The following is a 21,391-nucleotide window of genomic DNA, read 5'->3' as shown; positions in this document are numbered from 1 at the left end:
TCTTCCAACAAACTCTTCTCAAACTCTTCCAAAAAATTGCAGAGGAAGGAACACTCCCAGACTCATTCTATGATGCCACCATAACCCAGATACCAAAGCCAGACAGAGATACTGCAATAAAAGAAAATTACAGGCCAATATCACTGATGTGTATAGATTCAAAAATCCTCAACAAAATACTAGCAAACAGAATCCAATCACACATTAAAAGGATCATACATCACGATCAAGTGGGATTTACCCCAGGGATGCAAAGATTCTTCAGTATATGCAAATCAATCAATGTGATACACCGTATTAACAAACTGAAGAATAAAAGCCAAATGATCACCTCAATAGATGCAGAAAAAGCTTTTGACAAAATTCAGCACCCATTTATGATAAAAACGCTCCAGAAAGTGGGCATAGAGGGAACCCACCTAAACATAATAGAGGCCATATACAACAAACCCACAGCAAACATCATTCTCAATGGTGAAAAACTGAAAGCATTTCCTTTAAGATCAGGAACAAGACAAGGATGCCCACTCTCACCACTGTTATTCAACGTAGCTTTTGAGGTCCTAGCCATGGCAATCAGAGAAGAAAAAGAAATAAAAGGAATACAAATCAGAAAAGAAGAAGTAAAACTGTCACTGTTTGCAGATGACATGATACACAGAGAATCCTAAAGATGCCACCAGAAAACTACTGTAGCTAATCAATGAATTTGGTAAAGTTGCAGGATACAAAATTAATGCACAGAAATCTCTTGCATTTCTATACACTAGCAACAAAAGATCAGAAAGAGAAATTAAGGAAACGATCCCATTCACCATTGCAACAAAAAAATAAAATACCTAGGAATAAACCTACCTAAGGAGGTAAAAGACTGTACTCAGAAAATTATAAGACACTGATGAAAGAAATCAAAGATGCCACAAACAGATGGAGAGCTATACCATGTTCTTGGATTGGAAGAATCAAAATTGTGAAATGACTGTACTCCCAAAAGCAATCTACAGATTCAATGCAATCCCTATGAAATTACCAGTGGCATTTTTTACAGAACTAGAACAAAAAATCTTAAAATTTGTATGGAGACACAGAAGACCCCAAAGAGCCAAAGCAGTCTTGAGGGAAATAAATGGAGCTGGAGGAATCAGACTCCCTGACTTCAGACTATACTACAAAGCTACAGTAATCAAGACAATATGGTACTGGCAGAAAAACAGAAACATAGATCAATGGAACAGGATAGAAAGCCCAGGGATAAACCCACACACCTAAAGAGGAAAACATAGGAAGAACACTCTTTGACATAAGTCACAGCAAGATCTTTTTTGACCCACCTCCTAGAGTAATGGAAATAAAAACGAAAATAACCAAATGGGACCTAATGAAACTTAAAAGCTTTTGCACAACCAAGGAAACTATAAACAAAACGAAAAGACAACACTCAGAATGGGAGAAAATATTTGCAAATGAATCAGAGGATTAATCTCCAAAATATATAAACAGCTCATGCAGCTCAATATGAAAAAAGCAAACAACCCAATCCAAAAATGGGCAGAAGGCCTAAATAGACATTTCTCCAAAGAAGACATACAGATGGCCAAAAGCACATGAAAACTGTTCAACATCACTAATTATTAGAGAAATGCAAATCAAAACTACAATGAGGTATCACCTCACACCCGTTAGAATGGGCATCATCAGAAAATCTACAAACAACAAATGCTGGAGAGGGTGTGGAGAAAAGGGAACCCTCTTGCACTGGTGGTGGGAATGTAAATTGATACAGCCACTATGGAGAACAGTATGAAGATTCCTTAAAAAACTAAAAATAGAACTACCATATGACCCAGCAATCTCACTACTGAGCATATACCCAGAGGAAACCATAATTCAAAAAGACACATTCACCCCAGTGATCATTACAGCACTGTTTACAATAGCCAGGTCATGAAAGCAACCTAAATGTCCATCGACAGACGAATGGATAAAGAAGATGTGGTACATATATACAATGGAATATTACTCAACCATAAAAAGGAACGAAACCGGGTCATTTGTAGAGACGTGGATGGACTTAGAGAGTGTCATACAGAGTGAAGTAAGTCAGAAAGAGAAAAACAAATACTGTATGCTAACACATATATGTGGAATCTAGAAAAATGGTACAGATGAACTGGCTTGCAAGGTATAAACAGAGACACAGATGTAGAGAAGGTATGGACACCAAGGGGGTAAAGTGGGGGGGATGAATTGGGAGACTGGGGTTGACATAATACACTAATATGTATAAAATAGATAATAAGAACTTGCTGTATAAAATAATATATAAATATAATTATATAATATATTATATAAATATATAAATATATAAAATAAAGGCAAAAAAAAAGAAAGGAATTGACTACTCTGCCAAAAAGGATGCTACCCATCCTTCAAGGTCAACTCAAATGCCTCCTCCATGAAGCTCTACTACTCTTAATTCTTGAAATACAATGCTAATATCACTCAGAGCGCATTTTTCTGAACCACTCTGCTCTGTGGATTTTTGGTACTTGTCTTGATGCAGGGTGATGTAGCGAACTGAGTCCTGGTAAAGGTATTAGGGTATCGGATTTCTAGTTTTAGCTATGGCACCAATTACCTGGGTAACTTCTAACCAAAGTTTATAACCCCTGTGGAGTCTATAAAAAATGTCAAAGACTGATTAGGAAATTGAGGCTGAGGGAAGTCCTGTAGCATCCAAGGTCACTGAGCTATGAAATGTAAACTTATACTCCAAAGCAAGATATTTCTGACTCTGCAAACCACACTTTTTCTGTTAGTCCATCCTAACCTCCAAAACTGGAAGAATTTTGACGAGTGTTGTTCTATAATAGTCCAGGGAATAGAACTAAAACCAGTAAGTAGAATCTGTTTAATCTGATAACATGTACTTTGAAGTTCCAAGAGTAAGATATAACGTGCAGCATTTCTCCAAAAGTATTTGACCATGTGACTGCTCTTTCTTGGAACATCTTCCGAGATACCCTGTGGGAATACTGGGTTAAGGCATTGTGTTTCCAAAACATCCCCCCATATGTAACTGTGTTAAATGGTTACAGAAAGACAAAACACATTATCATTCAGTAATAAGATCTTTGCATGAACTAGTTTCCTCAATTAACAGATTTTTGAAGATGTAAGACACACCAAGTCTGAAGGCTTATAGCTCCATGAGCCTGGACACTAGCCAAGAAGGGCTTCCATGGCTGTGGTGTCCACAGAAGGAGATGCGTAAAGGGCAGAAAAACATCAGGGGAAGCTCACAGGGGCAGTTCAGGAAGGGCATGTGTTGACTTAAAGGACAGCCCAAGTCGACAAGTTCCTAACGCAAAGGATAGTTTCTTGAGGTTTAAACAGTGCTAACTAGTCCCTTAACCCGACCTCAGATTTGTGTTTTAATTTCCCTTTGCATTAGTTTTCTTCTCTTGCATAACAAATTACCACAAATCTATCAGAAAAAAACAACACCCGCTATTGTCCCACATTTTTTGAGGGCAGGAGTCTAGGCATGGCCTAACTGGGTTCTCTGATCAGGATCTCACAAGGCTGAGGTCAAGGTGGTGGTGGCAGCAGTACTTTCTCATCTGGAGCTCAGAGGTTTGTCCCCAAATTTATTAGGGTTGTTGACAAATTCAGGTCCTTGTGGCTGTAGGACTGAAGTCGCCTATTTCTTGCTGGCTGTCGGACAGGGCTCACTCTCAGCTCCTAGGGGACACCCTCAGTTCCTAGCTTCACCCCCTCCCACCCCCAACCATAGGCAGTTCACAGCGTGGCTATTTGCTTTCTTCCAGGCCAGCAGGAGAGATACCTCCAGATAGGAGCTGCATCTTCCCTCTTTTAAGAGCCACTTGATTAGGTCAGGTCCGCCCCGGAAAAATCTCTCTTCATCAATGCATAGTCAACTGATTAGGGACTTGCAGAATCCCTTTTGCCTTGTATCCCATCATAATCACAGGAGTGATTCAGCTACCTTTCAAGCCTTAAAATTCTGTTAGTCCATATAAACTTTCAGCAACTATTCTGATATGATGGATGGATGTGTGATTTCACATTGGATGTGATGATCTAATTGTTATGATGTGTAACTAATCCTCACTGGACAGCTCTTAAGTCAGAAGAGTGGGCAGACAGCAGGCAGAAGCTCTCCAGCCTGCAGCACTCCGCTGACTAGTCCAGGTCTCATCGCTGACTCGTGGCTGCCTCCCATTTTACAAAAGCCATTTAATTCTGAAACAAAACCAAAATATTTACTACAGAATCACACTTGAGGCCTGGGAGAAACACAAACTTGAAAATGATCAACATACAATCAGGTCCCCTTTGTAGCTTTCCTGACACGTGGCTTCCCAGCCAGCTCCTTTGATCAGCGCATTCTTCTCTGATCAGCTCTGACTCTCAGAAGGTCTCCTTACAGTGAACTGAAATCTGTCATCTGGTAGCTTCTTCCTACTGATCCTAGAATTTTTTTTTTTTTGAGAATTAAAAAAAAATCTAATTCTGCTCTCACCTGACACCTCCTTGGATGTAGGAAGCTGAAGATTGTGACTCCCCTGAGTGGAAGAGGCTTTTCTAAAGCTCCAGTACACGGTTTCCTAGGCTACTAGAGACATTATTTACTATTTTAGAAGAGAGGGGAACTTGTCAGTGTATTTTATAGACTCCATCACAACAGGCAAGCATTTTTTGCATGTGTGTTAACGCAACTTTTCTTAAAAAAATAAAAGGGTTGACCAGTAAGGCTTCTACTTAGATCTGATCCTGCTTTCCTTATTTTGTTTATAGAATGAAAGAGAGACCATCACTTTCTTTGCACAAGAGGACAGCACTTTCCCTGCACAGACTGGCCCCAAAGCCTTCAAAATTCCCTACTCCATCAGACAGAGGATTTGTGCTACATTTGACACCCCCAATGCCAAAGGCAAGGACTGGCAGATGTTAGCACAGAAAAACAGCATCAACAGGTAATTGGGGGCAACTTCAAAAAGAGGATTTTACTAAAAGAGCTTGAAAAATAAAATGGGGTGGGTGTATCCACGTGGTTTCCAGGCCCTGATATCTTTATGGATTTCTCTGGCTGTATTTCATGTGAAATCTGGACAAGGAAGTGGGAAAAGAGCAAAAATATGACACAGTGCGTGGCCCTTCCCGCCACCCTACTCTGCCTTTGGGGACGTTACGGAAAAGTCCTACTTTAGTCCTGGTCCCATCTCCAGGTTTGCTAATTGGGCCACCATAACGGAGGTTTAGACTTTGTCATCTTGGTGCTGGTGAGGGATCCCAGAGTCTTGAGACAGTGATGGAGAAACAAAGAAGCAAGTTTCTCCCACCTCCTCCCTCCCATCGGGTAACCTTAAGTGTTATTTAACCCCTAATAAGGATATGCTCAGCCTGAAGAAGTGGGTACGTGAATATAAAAAAGGAAGTTTGAGATGATACCTCTCAGGTCTGAAGGCAGAGGGCATTAAACAAGCAAAAGTCTGCTGCTTAAACCGACACTATTCATTACTGGGCTACTGTTGCGGCTGAGGTGAACGGAGAATAGAGAGATTCATAGTGGGCGCTCGTACTTTGATGAGAAAAAGCAGGGGTGATGCTATTCAGAGCAGCACTGATGGGGAGGCCAGTTAGGGCTCAGCTTGAGGGATGACTGGTGGGGAAAAGGCATCGACAAATAGGATCTCCTCTCTCACTAACCCCCCCCCCCCCCGCAAACCCCAGAATAAAAAGAGAACAAGTTTTCCCAGCACCCTTTTCCTTCCCTTTCCTTTGGTACTTTTTTTTTTCTTTTGAGACAAAGCCTTATTTTTCTCACTGTTTGGCTTACTCTGTCATTTCCACTTTTTTTTTTGTTCTTTGTTTTCACAGACATCCTACCTGACTCTTTCTTCTCTGAAAGGAAGGTAGATGTCTGCCAAGAAAGGATAGAGGGCTGCTCCCTGTTTCAAAAGGGGATCCAGAAGCCAAGAACGAAGGGCCCAACTAGAAAGCAGTCAGACTCAGAGAGGAAAATCAAGAGAGAAGGCATGGCTGTAAGAGAAAATGGAATTTACAGACAGGCGGGCCCCAGAAGAACACATTCTTGAAAAAGGCAGAGAGTGAAAATGAGAGAATACAAAAATGTCTGAGTGTATGGGGGGAAAAAGAAATTAGGTTGAATTTTTCCCAGCAACTTTGATAAAGGATGAGATGTGTCATGTATAACCTATGAACACCGTGACTGTGTCAGGTTCACTTTCTGATCAGCCCGGGGACAAGAACGAAAAACTAAGCCAGAGGACAGAATTTGGTCTCAAGAAAGAAAAATGAACGGTGAGCAGGGACTCAGAAGCTCTGTACGGCAGCCCTGATTCTACAGCTAATACCAGTCCGCCCAAACACGTCACTTACCATCCCTGTGTTACTTTTTCTACAGATGCAATTCATAGACTTCAAACTACATTAATTCTCTAATCCATTCTGGCAATAAGAGTTGATGATTTTTAATTCACCACTTACAAGAAAATAATTGCCACAAAATACCTACCTACCCATGGATGCTGGCATTAATTTGTTAAAGAAGCATGTGCATGTTCCTGCCTTGCTCATTTTATTCTCCACTTACAGTAAACATACGAGAACTACACAGGTTGCCTCCAAAGCCGTCAGTTTCTGACCTTGCACAGTAGGGAAAACGCATTTCAAACTGGGAGACTAAGGTTAGCGTCCTTTTGTGTCTGGGCTCTAATGAGCAGTAAATAGCTACACAGGAGCACGCTCGTCCCCTCCAATGTCGGGGTCAAAAAAAGGCAACCATTTGATATGCCTGTTTGTTTTTGCTTGCTTTTGTTTCTCCCTCAGACCCCTCTCTCCAGGAAAGCCTAAACGTCCTTAGTATACAAAATTCAAACAACCTACTTTATGGAAAGTTTCAAACATGGTTCTAAGAAACTGTCCATTTTAAATAAATGTTAGTTAGTCCCTTTGAAATGTTCGCAATTAATAGCAAGTTAGAATAGCGTGAATGCACGGAATCTTTGTATTTAAATAAGGTTTAATCTTTAAACCTTATTTAGCTTCCATATTCAACTTCAGTGAATGGCATGTCCTTCCTCTTTATTCTCTAGCTTACCTCTCCAATAGTTGTCTCATTATGGAGTAAGAACGATTCAAACTAGGGGTTAGCAGGCTTTTTTCTGTTAAAGAACCAGAGACAGTAAATAGTTTAGGCCATATATGATCTATTGCAACTACTCACCAATTATTCAACTCTGCTTCTGCGGTGTGAGAGCAGCCACGGGAAATATCTAAACAAACAGGCGGGCTGTGTCCCAATAAACATTATTTACAAGAGGAGGCAATGTATTTGGCCTACAGTACATAGTCTGCTGACCCCTCATTTAAAGGAGTCTGCTCTTATTTAGTAAAACTTTCACAGGACCTGTTGCTGCAGTCAGAGTTACACCTGAGGCTAAGCTAAGGCACAGGATAAGGCCCCTTTCTGCAAGCTGGTGTTGTTCCGGCAGAGATGGCCACGAAGATAGATATTCAGAGAAGCCAAAAGAGAAAGATGATGGAAAATCACCTCGCACCATGTTAGCTAATTCTCATTCTGCAGAAATTGTCAAGTTCGTTATACGTTTTCACTACTGTAGCAGAAATGTATCTTCTCCTACATGGGAGGAAACATATGGGACAGAGATGAAGGAGATTTTCAGATGTAATTTGTCACAACTTCTTATTGTGTAATCCCAAATCACTGGTCTTGCTCTCTTAGGGCTACAAATAATATAGTACTTATTATACTACATAATCATCAGTCGCTAATGTGATCATTGATGTGTGTTAAAACACAGAAATCTGACGTTGTCAATGTGCCGGTATTATTGGGTAAGAAAGCTGTTGGTTGGCTTGAGATTTCATCAACCCTGGGATCACGAGAGAAAGATGATCACAAAGCATAGAGTCGGTCTTCCATTAGGGAATTCACCTACCTTGATCTTGTGACAGCACCTTTACCTGACTCTCCCCTTCCCTTCAATTTCCAAAAGTGAAAAGCTAGTAAAGCAACAGCCCTCAGACCATGAAGGAAGCATTTTTAAAGGGAGTGCAAGGAAGCATTCACTGTTATCGTGTTGCCAGTGAAAATGTTCTCCTCCTTTCGGTAAATGCAAATGTCCCTGATGATAATTTGCCTTTCTGCCTAACAAGTTTCTACTTAGATCTGAATAGGAGAGAAAGATACATGAAATAGGAAGTTAAAGGCTTAGAATATGAGACATGTCAGTGGGTGCGCTTAAGGCAGCAACGCAGGTGGCTTTGCACTTGCTTGGCGTATGGATTATGATAAATAAGGCACACAGCCTAGCAAAGAATGTCATAGTTAACAGTTGCAATTACAGTTTCTGTGGGCAAACTGACTCAGAGTCCATACTTGCTGCATTTTAGAGCTGAGATTGCACATTTATTCTACAAATCCAGCTGCAATAACTCTCTTCCATGCTCTTGGTCACAGGTGATTGGTAGGTAGGTAGGACTAATAAAGAGTTGATCACGTAGGAGTAGATGGTGGGGAGCTTTGCCGAGAACTAAACACACTAAATAATATCAGAAACTAACTGCTTCAGCTAGAAGTAATCTTCCATATCTAAACTTCCATAGCACTTTGTATTTTTATGATACTTCTTTATTTTTTTAATTACAGTTAGACATACCTAGATAGTACTATCTAGTTCGGGGAAGTTCAAGAAATTTGTCTTGAATGAATGACATGAACTTTTTCTTTGGATAGTATACTTGACCTTAAAAACTTGCCTCCTAATAGAATTGAATAAGTGTCAAAGGATTTTGAAAGTTGGTCTCAAAAGAGAGCAGGTTACATGGCTGACACTGTGGAGGATTCCTATCTTTCAGTACCTGAAATTCTACTATTGTGGGATCATTCTTCTTTAAGGCCTCATGATTTTCATATTCCAGAAACCCTTGTGAAAACATAGCCAGCTTGACCAAGTTGCCGTGGGAACAGATGCTGGATAAAGTGCATGAGATACAAGAGGATGAGGAGAAGGGAAGTGCCAAAATGGAAGAAGGGATTCCAAGATGGAAAGGAGTAGATGAACCACACCTTATTAACAGTTTCTCATAATAGTACACTTGTTTGAAACTGCGTAAGCATTGCCAGAGAAACATATTTATTATTGGTCAGCTGGGTAAAATAGTTCAAATGTATTTTGGATGTTAATGTTTTTGGGTGATGGTATAGAAATCATGAGCAAATGAAATTTCTCGAACTTCATGGCTGAACAGCGGTGCTACAGTAACTTGTTTTTCCACCAAATCTTTTAACAGGACCTCTAATGAGAAGCAGAATCGTCTCACGTTGAGGTCAAATCCTTTTATTCCCTCAGTCCGCCCTCTTAATTGGATACACAGGAACAGTGAAATGGCCAGAGGACAGTGGGAAAGGACAGAGGAAGGTCGCAAGACAGTTTATTAATCTGTCTCTGAGTAACTCTTGAGAATTCACTAAAAGTGGAAGTCCCGGGGCCAGCTTTCTTTTGGGGTGAAGGAAGGAGGAGGAAAAAAGAGAGAGAAAGTGATTACAAAATATATACAGAATGCCTGCTTCACAGGCAGACCACCAAGGGTGGTCACTCAGGGACCCATGAGACTAGATATTTTCACTCTTGTGTTTTGGGATTTGCTAGGATTACACCAAATGAAGCTGTCTGGGCTCTGCAGACTAGAGGCTAGAAAACACATCCTAACCTTTAAATAATAAAAATGGATGTGAGGCTGCCATTTCCAAAAAACAATACTCATGACTCTTCTAAGGCGAATTAATGCACAGGAAGATAGCATTCATTACACAGATCCTTGGAGGCAAAATATGATAAAGCTCAAATCAGATTTTCTCGTTCTGGCCCGATGGACTTGTGCAGAGTCTGGATTTGAAGAGCCCTCAGTGTGAAGCCAGAGGGACCCAACACAGCCAAGTGGTGGGTGTTCAGGCTTCATTTCATTTAAGTTAGGGACTCATGAAACTGCCTAGTAATATGAATCTGAAAGCAGCCTAGGGCCATTTTAGCCATGAACAAACTGTATATGGTTTATAAGTGGCAGGTGTTTCTCCTAAAGGCAATAAGGGAGAGAAACTGTTTCTATCCCTCCAAGAGAACCAAAGTCGCCCTCCCACTCTAAGCTGCAAGGGGTGGTGACAAGGGGCGAGTCTGCATTGGTCTTTGAAGGACTAGGTTTCCCTCCTTTAAGCTAATGTAGTTTTCAGAAAAGATGGACATGCCCAAGCCCCTTTATAGCCGAAATAATCCGCTTCACGGGTCTGTCTCAAAGAGACCTGGAAAAGCTGACAAAGTCACAATCCCTGGATGTGATGTTTTCATAGTTTGAGAAAATCAAATTATGGGAAGGATTTTGCCTAATTCATTAGAGAGTCCTTTAATAAAGTGCTTAACTATTTCTTTGAGATTATTTGTGAGGTTTTATTGAAACACATTGAGTATTTTGCAAAAGGAAAGGTATCAGTATTTCTCCCTTTCCCCCTTCAGGATTAGCACTCTGGTCTTTTCTCTTGGAACAAATAGTGGTCATTCTCCGTTACCCTCAGGATTCTTGAAAATGTCTCAACGTTATTGAACATTAAATGAGACGTATTTTTCTATGCTATATCCCAATTCAAAGAAAAGTTAACATTTGATTTTGCAGTTTTCATTGCCAGATATGAGAAGTTATCAGAGCCTTATCAGGAATGAAACTGGAGAATTGAAAACAAGAGTCTACAACTGGTTTTATTCCTGTTTGGCGACTCACAGGGGGTCCTGAAGGCTCCAGGGCTAACATACATTTTCCAAAGAAGGAAGAATCCTTGCTAGTCCCTTTCAGGAGCCAGATAATGAAATAGGCAAAAGGAAGAACTATGAGGGGAATTTTACTGCCAAATTAATTGGCCCAGAAGAATTAATGTACCGCCTTTAGGGCACGGCAGAGTGGAACTCAGCATGTTTTCAACTGCCTGTATCTTTTCCTTTTGGGTTCCCCATACCAGCTTCCTTTCTTTTGAAGGCACAGGTGACATAAAGGCAAGCATCTTTTGCTTATTCTTTAGGAAAGGAAACAGACTTGCGTTATCCTGAAAGCTGTTCTGCTGTTTGTTGAGTACCCAGTGAGGATGAAGTTTGGGGATGAAAGCTTGAGGAATGGACCAAATGCTTATGCTGTGGTCCAGTTACCGCTGTCCAGTATAAATGGCTTTTCTCTTCTATTTGCATTTAAAGAACCATTAGGGAGGGTTGGTTTTGGTCACATAAGAGGCTTTCATTAAATGAGACAATTACGATGATAGCGGGGATATTAATTTTTTTTTCATTATGACTATGTTTCAGTTCCCTATTTGGTACTATACAGTAGGACTATGCACCATTCTTGTAGTGATGTCTCCCAATTTATTATAGGCAGCTTAACTTATTTTTCACTTTCTATGCTGCCAACCTACCAGGAAGATATTTTTCAAATATGCTTTTTTTAAAAAAAAAAAAAAAAAGTTGACTTAGATATAAATGGCAACAGCTTATAGAATATAAACATACTTGCTGTCTTAATGTTACAGGTGCAAGTGCTCCCTTGTACTTGGAAGTGCTGGGTGACATCCTAAATTCTGAATGAAAGTATGGCATGTACCTGGGACGAGGCGTCTTCTTGTGCTAAGGATGTTAGGCTGCAGTGCACATGTGGTCCCCTGCTAGGTTTTATTACAGAGGAAATTCATTCTCACCATTAGTTACAAAGAAGAGCTTACAGCTTTCAAATAGGCATGTCAGCCCCCTGGTAGCATGGCTCTGAGTAACTAAGATAAAAGCTTTGTTATCTGGAATTCAGAATGAAAGGGAGTCCCTTATAGGCCACACATAGTCAGATAGAACTAAGACCCTAAGCAGGCAGACTCCAGCTTTAAGCACGCACGTGCACGTGCCCTTGGTAGCTCTTCCGGCATGCATGTCCCCAGGGCTCAGATAGAGTCTCAGACCTGTGCCCCCCGTTCAGTTACTGTTATCTAATCTTTTTGTTAAGTGATTGAGGATTTAGATGTTACTATTCCCTAAGACATTTGTATTTGAATACTGCTTTCAAGTACTAAAGAAAGGGAACTATCTTTCAATTCACACTGGACACCTAGACACTTTTCCTTTCCGTAAAATGAGCCCTGCATTGCAACAGTATATAAAGACTTACATGGCAGAATTTTATCATGGTCCTCAATTCTCTCTTCCTCTTTCTACCCAAAAAAGAAAACAGATGGCACAATAACTATTTCCAGAAATTCTCGAAATAACCTAATTTTCGTTATTAGTTTAACGCGGTCATTCATTTGAAGATGTATTTTGAAAACTGAGATTCTATATAAAAATTTGGTGGTTGACCCATATACACCATTATAAGTTGGCCTCTGTCTAGCTAGTGAAATTGCTACAGATTCATGTTCCCAATTCTGCCCTGGCTTCCACATAAAGAATGGAATTTTAATTGGGCTGGGGGACAGCGCAGATAAGGAAGTCTCAGAAAGAAGAAATTAATCATAGTAATAAAACAACTCCTCAGGGGCTCAGGTGAATAGAAGGCATGTAGGCTCAACAAAACGAAATTAAACTTAATGAACTATCACTACTCAATGAATTTACATGGATAAATCTATTCAGCTGTCTTAGCATGTGGTTTGTTAGTTTATCTGGACTTTTTCAGTGAGAGGTCCAAAGAAACAGATGGGGTCACCGAGTCTACAGGACTCAGGACAAATAAACTTAAGACATAGGATGATTCTAAAGTAAATTCTGAAAAGTTAGAGAGTAAGTAATCTTATGTACACAGTATGCAGCATCTTTATGAACCACAAAAAAATAAATCTTATTTTTCAGAATTACCTCAGTCGATCAGAATTTGAAAAGGCTATGACAAAAGATTCAGTGCATAAAGAAGTAACAATATGAAGCATCTAAGGCAAGCATAATAAACATTTACTTCTTTAAACATTTTTCAAAGAGAAAAGAAAAAATTGTTTTGTTTTGAGCCGTCCACCTGAATTTCAAGATGACTGTTTTTGCCAAATGTTCCTTATTCATTTCAAAAAAAAAACAAAAAAAAATCAAAGACTCAGGAAATCAACTATTGCTATGAATTCTATTTTATAGTATTAACAATGTTCCCTGAATTGTGTGTGCATTTACCTGCTGGTGTCCAAATGCACCAGCATTATTATGAAGAGAAGTGGGTCACACAGATTGGGATCAAAATAATTTCAAAAGGGAGGTATGGAGATAACCAAAATGGATACAGGGTATACCAATTTTCAAAAAAAATCATAATGCATTTGCACACATGTAAGCAGTAAAATAATCCAACTATGTTTGAGAAATAGCCTATAGCATTAGCACTTTAGTGTCTTTTGTCTATTAATTCTTCTGGTGTAGACAAGTAAGTGCAGTTTAATAGGATGTCTGTTTATCACAAAGCTGACTGAATCCTTTTTAATAAGGCTGATACGCTCCTACGTGTATTTACTAAAATTAAGTGGAATTTGAGATTTGTGTGTGTTGCCGAGTGTACTTGTGTAAATTCAAAGCATCAATCTGGAACATGCTTTGGGGAGCACATTTCACTTGCTACAGTATGTTCAGAGATCCATGCCAAGGGAGAGTTCTATTTCTGCCTCTTTGATCATTTAGCTTCCTGTAGCCCTGGGTGCCTAGTCTACAAATCAGGGCATTTGCAGGACTTCTCAGAACCAAGTGGCTGGCAAGAGTCATCCTCCAGCTCTGCTCTTCTTCCTCTAGGCAGGTGCACTTAAAACACCTTCATACTGCAACTGGATTCATGAATATTTTGAATAGCATGTTGGGACAAAGATTCATCACAACCTCCAAAACATAGTCTGTATGCCTCTCCTAAAGTTTTGCTTTTGCGTTTTCACGCTCAGATCTTCTCCTCATGTCCTGAAATGTCAAAGCTCCCCAAATGTTACCAAGGATAAAGGTCTCAGAGTGCTTGGGGCAGGACATGTAGCTTGAGGACGCAGCAACTTTCACCCTCTAGGTGCTTATTTTCAGATGTAGCACAAAATGAAAGTTCAATCTCATCTTCTCTGAAATTGCTACTATGTCTGGAAATCTAGTTTGGGTAATAAGACAACATGGAACATGGTCAGCACCATGACCTAGGTGCTAAATCTGGCCCAACACCTGCTTTTCTATAGCCCCAGAGCTAGAATGGTTTCAGAAGGATAAACAAAACAAGAGTGATAGATATGGTGTAACGTGTGAAAAGTGTATGACATTCAAATTTCAGTGTCTCTAAATAAAGTTTTATTGGAACACAGACATGCACATTCACTTATGTATTGTCTATGGCCATTTCACACTACCATGGCAAAGTTGAGTAGCTGCTACAGAGACCAGATGTGGCCCCTACGGTCAAAAATACTTGCTGTCTGGGCCTTTAAAGAAATAGTTTGTCAACCCCTGGTATAGAATAAAGGGTAGCTTTGGGGTTAATAGGATCACAAGGATCCAGTCACTCCAACAGATATTAGTCCACTGTGGTTCAGTAGGAAATACAAAATATAAACCTTCAACAATATGAGAAAACTGTGCTTCTTTTTGTTGCGCTTGCCAGCATTATTTTTCTTTTGAAACGACAATGGAGAGCATAAAGAATTATTTCCCCACTCCAGGAAACAATGCGTGTCAATGGTCAGTATTCTCATAAATTACATGGAAAGACATTATCACACAGCCCACCCAGAATCCACTCACAGTCTCTCGGTTTTTGCCTCTTTCTCAGCTATTCCTCCAGTTTGTATTCTGCCTGAACATTGGTTAGGGTGTACCAATCTATTTATAGACCTGGAGATACAGCAACTTTCCCCACAAACAGCTCCCTACAACTAAAAGGAAGTGGCAGTATTCAAAGCAACGTTTTGAATAAAAGGAACTAGGATCCCTTCAACTACAGAAGCAACATTTGCTTTGCCATTTCTATTAGTGTAGAAATAAATAACTGTATTTGATTCCAAGGCCAGCTATGGAGGGGGTGGCGATGAGGAGAAGGAAGGAAAGATAAAAGGAAAAGAAACTGCAGAGAATAGTTTTAAGCTGGGCTTCTCCCTCTCTCAATTAAAGATTCAGATGTAGTGGAAAGCATATAACGTACCCTGATATTTGTGCTATTTGGCTACCAACTGGCTGTAAGTAGTGTCGTAAGACCTTTGAATAAAATAGCACTTTATTCACTCAGAATTACTATGTGTGTATGTATGTTGCTTGTAAATGATAACGTGCCCTTAAAAGCTTGTCTTCTCTTCCACTTGCTCTTGGCTACATGAGTCTGCTTTGTGATTATATGCTGAGTCTGGTGATGGAAAGTTGTACCATCCTCAAAATAGGCAATTCTTGGTTGACTCTGGAAAATCTTTCCAACTCATCAGAATTTTACCAGAGGTGACATTTCTATCCCTGCTGCAAAAGTACCTGTGAAAAACTGTGACCTTTTAATCCTTTGTGTTGTCTCAGTCTTCATCAAAGTTATTGTCCAAAAGGTTATCATTTGTTTTCACTGAAGATCCCATATCATCTGAAACAAGCTCCTAGCAATCAACTACTCAGTTGATGGATATGGAATAAATACCTGTCATAGTATTATAAGTGCTATTGTAGAATCAGAAAATGATTAGCTATGACCCTTCTCTTTCAGGTGTCTGCAATCACACTGAGAAGGCAGAGGTCACACACATGAAATATATAAGCATTTTACTCACATGAAAATTTAAGCAGAAGCATAAAAAGAGTTGAGAAAAGAAATAAATTACTTTGAGAGAAGAGGACATGAGAATTATCTACAATCCAGGCATTGTAGGAGTATAGGATCTTGATAAACAGAGGGGAAAGAGGGAAAGTGGGTACTTCCTAGTGAACAGAATACACTGGATGAAAGCAAGAACAAGTATTACCTAAGTCCGTGTTAATGGCTCAAAGGAGAAAAGAATATTGAGGGAAAAAATATATACATTACCAGAGCTAGTTTGAGGCCAGACCAAGGCAGGCACTGAAAACAAGTGGAGTAGATACATGATGATTTATGAAATAGAATGCAAGGTATATTAGAGAGTTTGGAGAAATAAAGAGCTATAAGGCTTCTGCTGGAATTTAGCCTTAAAATGATAGAGCATAAATTAAATACAAATAGTATGAATGGAGAGGAAGAGTGAAGCTGATGAGTTTGTCAAAAAGAAACAAAGAGAAGACTCAGAAATAAATGTCCTAGTGTGAGAGATTAGAAGGATGGTTGTAATTACTGGGATATTTGTTATAGTTAGAATGGGGGCCAAGGAGGCCTGGAGAGTATATCGATTCCTGATGCACCGAGTCTGAGGAAGTGGAAAGCTATATCTAACTGGAGCAGTCCCAAGGTCATTCAAAGATCTGTGACTAGCTCATTATTAACCTATAAGACAGGAGATGCCGACTTAGACACTGTCCACTTAGAGCTGATAACTACTCCATTTAGTATATGAGCCCAAGAAGACACAGATAAAATTTTGACAGCCCTTAGGTTTACCATGAGAGACATAAAGAGGGGTCAGATACTTTGGGGGGAAAAAAAAAAAAAGGAATGAGTTATATCATCACATTAGCTAATGAAGTAGAGCTTTTCAAGAGGGTGTTCAAGAGAGAAACGCACATACACGTATACACACACAACTCAAGGAAAGTGAGGACTAAGAAAAGACATGGAGGATTAAGAATGTCATTGGTAACCCTCCAAAGTACAGTTTCAGTTTAGTGTTGGGATACAAACTGGACTGTCCCCAGACCTGCCTTAGCGGAGCTCTTTATTCCTATTTTAATAATATCTGTTCCAATTCATTTTTAATTCCCTTATAGTGATTTGTATTTGTTCCTTTATTTCTATTTTTATTTTGTCATTTTGTTTATTTAACTCTCTGTCCAGGAATTTATCTTATTTTGCTACACAAAGTAGCCCGTCTGCGGTCATTTTGAACCTGTGGGAAGCTCGTCATCAGCATGATGGTGACCTTGACTCCCTGGCCTGTGCCCTTGAAGAGATTGGGAGGACACACACGAAACTCTCGAACATTAAGGAATCCCAGCTCGATGAAGCCGACTTCAGCTACAGCAGGCAAAATGGACTCTAGCCCACTTCCTCTCATGAGAGAGTGATGGCCAACTTCGGGACACTTGCTTTACAGGGGAAAGAAAGAGGCGGCTTTCTGCCCAGTGGCATTTGGGGAATTCAGCCTTCATTTATAATCAGTGAGCATCCCTGATTGAAGAAACTGCATTTTATATAGGTAAAATATGTTAATAGGGAAAAGTACAAGCTCTCTTAAATATATGTGTCTCCTCTGAAGCCACACTCCGGTTCACAGTTGAGGAACTTCTCAGATTTGGAGTGGCAAGGGTGAAAGAGAGGGCTTATCTAGATAGAAGTAACTGTGGGAAAAGATGAGCTACAGCAAAGCTGGGAAGGCAGAGATTGAATAAGTGCATGTTTTGCAACAGATTTTTAATGATGTGCCCCAAAGGACCAGCTGATTCTGGCACCAGATTGTCTGAGTTTTCTACCAACTGGCATCCGGGATGCTGGCAATCATTGTCAACTGGCTTTTAGAAGTGAAACACGGCTGCCAACCCATCTGTAGGACTTCAACAACGTCAAGGAGGGCATTTAGAATTTCGAACCTGAGTACACCACACCAGCACCAATTCCCTATCTATCCTAGCCACTTAATGGAAACAAGATCAAGAGGTAGAGAGATCACAAGCTAGCTCTAGCAGCGTACCTACCCCTCCTTCATTTTCTCCAAGGACCAAATCTATCCACATTCTTTCTTCCCCTTCCTTACCCATTACACTAGGGGGAAGGTTTCAAGGAGCAGAGACTTTTCAATATGGAAATTTATTTTTTTTCTAACTCAAAGCAGGACCATTCTCTATTCCCAGCTAAGCCACTCCAATTGCAAGAGCTATCAGAACACAGTTTATCATACAGATTTAGAGACAAGGGAAGTCAAATCAAGTCCAAGGAAACATGAACTGCAGATGCCATAGGGCTCAAATAAGCTGTTATTCTAGGATGCAGGCGTTGATTTAGTTCCCCAGTGCAGTCGTTATGAAGGGATTAGGGGGTTTACTGTCCTTCACAATCCAGTTCTTGAATTTTCTAGACTTTTGGTACTATGTTATCACAAAATCTCTCCATGGGGCTACAGGTCATCCTCGTTTTGCCTCTTGGGAAATTAGCAGATGGTCTTTGCTCTAAATGATATCCGAGTACATAGACCTGAGGAATACCTCTACCACAATGTCTCAGAAACCATATGCATTGTTCAGGGAGCCTTCAAGCTCTGATAATTCAACCTCACCAAGTATGCTTTCTTTCCAGGACCATTAATATATTGTTTTACATTTTAAATGAGAGGCAGCAATACTGTGGAGAATTGAAATCCACAGATAATACATGACCCCCATCTTAACACTTCACTCCACCTTTTATCCTATTTCATCACTTTTGACAAGATGTCCTGGTAGACTACCGATGAACAGATTTGCTCCTGATTATCTTTTGGTGGATGTTTTAATTAGCTGTCCAGAATCAGGACAACCAAAGTCAAGGACCTAGATTCACCACAAGGTTGATTAGCTACTTAGAGGTTGGCTCCATTAGAATAAAAATAGTCAGGGAATGGCGGAGGTAGGGAGTACTTGGCAGTAGGGATGTGATCAACTTTTGAAACAATGTTTTTGTAGATCCCATGTTTAAAAAAATGTTGTGAATCTCCACCTAAGTGAAAAAGACTTAAAATAGGTTGAATTTATGGTATCCTGGGTAAGGCATTGAAGAAGTAACTCTTGAATGTGTTGGCCATTCTCTCTAATGAATGTGTGGTATATAAGGTCCCCTGTAATTGCTGGAAGGCTTTGCTACATGAAATTCAAAAAGCACCTTGCTTTTCTCAGGAACCAAAGGCATATTATACAGAACGAACAAGTCCTCTTAGAACTGTTGAGCATATTTTCAAAATACCATAACTAGATCAGGAAAATACCCTTTTTGCTAGTATACTCAATTTGTTTATTCCTTCTAGGGAGCAAAAGACAGAAAGCATCAAAGTGTTAATCATTTAACATAATGATGGGATATAATTTCTGAGATAGAAGTGGAAGTAGATGGTCATGCACCCCAAATAAACCAGAGGGTTGATTGGCATGGGTGGTAATGCAGAAAGAATCTGCATTAAACTGTTGAATAGGAACTTAGAGAAAGTACAGTGTAGAGCATATGTGGTTCTCCATCTTGGAGGATTTTTGTTTTAAACATCTTATCCTTTTTTCCTCTTCCCTTCTAATTGGCCTTATCATTGTTTTTATCTATTCTGTGAATCCACACAGATCTTTTTTAGATTTTTGATATATGTTTTATATTTTAAAACAGATGAAAAATGTTAAAGTTTCCCCTAGAATCTATCTAGATTATTTTAAGATAAGAATTTATTATCAATCCCTGTCTAGAATTTCCTCCCATGTGTTTATTCTTTTCTTTTTTTTGGCCTGGGTTTTATAAATAAATGCACTTGATCACCATATCACTTTGAGTGATAAAGGAAGCATAGGAACACGATTCATCTCGGATTTCAGCCCAAGGTTCAAATCCATCTTTCAGTCCATTTTGTTTCCTCTTTACATTTCTCCTACTTATTTCTGCTAGGACCCTACGTAGGATTTCTATAGGTTTTTCTACAGTTTGAGATTCTATGGCTATTGAATGTCAGGATTGTGCAGTATTTTACAAAAGAATTCCAAAGAGAACCCATGTTTTTGAGATTTACAGACCAAGATGTGTGTGTGTGTGTGTGTGTGTGTGTGTGTGTGTTTGTGTGGCAGGGAGTATGAAACTGCAGATCAGATAGACTTAGCTGGCACCTGAACTTGTGGTTACTCACTGTAACCTAAACCCTGGTTCAATTTTAGTATTTTCATATCACAACACAAATGCCTCTCTTGAAAGAGACTTACTCATCAGCCTAAGTGCTTACTTTTGAAGTCTTATTGTCCTAGTGCAAAATGAAAAAAGAAATTAAAGGTGGTCTTTCATACTTGGTAGGTTACTTAAAATTTTTACAGAATAGCCCACTTAATGCCAAATCTTTCAATCCTCAGAAGCGTTTAAGTCTAATAGTCCTGCTTTAAACATGACTTAAAAGGATGCCACCAAAATGGTGCACTTCCCAGCTTAACCAGACTGCAGTCTCATAAAGTTAATTTACAGTTTTTACAATGTCGCTTGTGCAGTTCTCCTAGTTTACATTAAAAATCCTTTAAGCCAAAAGGAAGCTCACTCTATGGATTTAAAGGCAAACTTCCCTTACCGGTACAGGAAGTCTCATAAAATTCAGATGTACTCCCACAAAAATTTTACGGGCCTTTTTGTAAGAGATGAATAGGAATTGACACAGTTCTCCTTAAGAGGGGAACTTCTCTCTTTTTCTTGTTATTTTTATCTTCAGCTGCAGGTGTTATCCTTTGCCACACCCCTTGTCATTTTCCTTTCAGTTGACTTTGAGAGAGGATATGAAATCCAATCACTAAAACAGGGTTCTCTTTGGATTAAAAGTTCTGGATTTATTGCAGCTGTTTCCCTTGATAGAAATTCTCAACATCTGGATTGATAAGCAAAGGTAGAATATTGAAAAGATAGTTGGTTTAAGATGGTATTCTCCACTTGCCAAACGTCTGGCCAATCTACATGTGAATTTCAAAACATTACAGAATCTTTTGATGTGCTTTTGGTTTTCCTCTTTTGCCATTTTCTCTTCAATTTCTTAATCCCTCTGTAAAGGTGTTGAGTCAGACGTGTTGAAGGTGACGTTCTCTCGAGGGTCTTTGTTCCAGAACCCTGAAGGTCACAGGAACCGTGAAGGAGCTGAGAAACGTGCTTTTCTGGCCCACTGTGTGGCTCATTTTCATTAAGTTTCCTCATGAAACATTGCAGAGTTCTGAATCCTTGGTAACTCCCATTGACTGGACTAGGGGTGACATCCACAGCAAATGGGAGAACAAAATATACTGTCCTACAGATACTGACACATTTTATTATCCCTCTGGTGTTAGTTACCATAGCACTGTATTTGCAAAATCGATGCTTTAGCCAAACGCTGAATGGCCACCGTTTCTGCCGTTTCCACTGTTTCGTCTGCATAGAATTTTCCTGAACTACAAGCAAAAATGTATTTTGTCAAATGTCACAAAGTGAAAATGTTACTAATATTAGATGTGTTGCATATTTTGTGTTT

The 21,391-nt window shown here is 39.6% G+C and overlaps 1 protein-coding gene across 2 annotated transcripts in view; it reads left to right on the top strand.

Annotated features, from left to right (window-relative positions):
• UNC5D (unc-5 netrin receptor D) overlaps positions 1–17,233 on the top strand; it is a 634,719-nt gene extending 617,486 nt beyond the window's left edge. For both annotated transcript variants that reach the window (XM_055081162.1, XM_024131459.3), the window contains 2 exons: positions 4,822–5,000; positions 17,029–17,233. In XM_055081162.1, the coding sequence (XP_054937137.1) occupies positions 4,822–5,000; positions 17,029–17,233 (384 nt within the window). The remainder of the gene's footprint in view (positions 1–4,821; positions 5,001–17,028) is intronic.
• Positions 17,234–21,391: the final 4,158 nt, after the last annotated feature.

The sequence above is a fragment of the Physeter macrocephalus genome, chromosome 20 (genome assembly GCF_002837175.3).
Source record: "Physeter macrocephalus isolate SW-GA chromosome 20, ASM283717v5, whole genome shotgun sequence".
Lineage (NCBI taxonomy): Eukaryota > Metazoa > Chordata > Mammalia > Artiodactyla > Physeteridae > Physeter > Physeter macrocephalus.
Note: the sequence above shows the minus strand (reverse complement) of the source record. Positions and strands in the feature narration are given on the sequence as shown.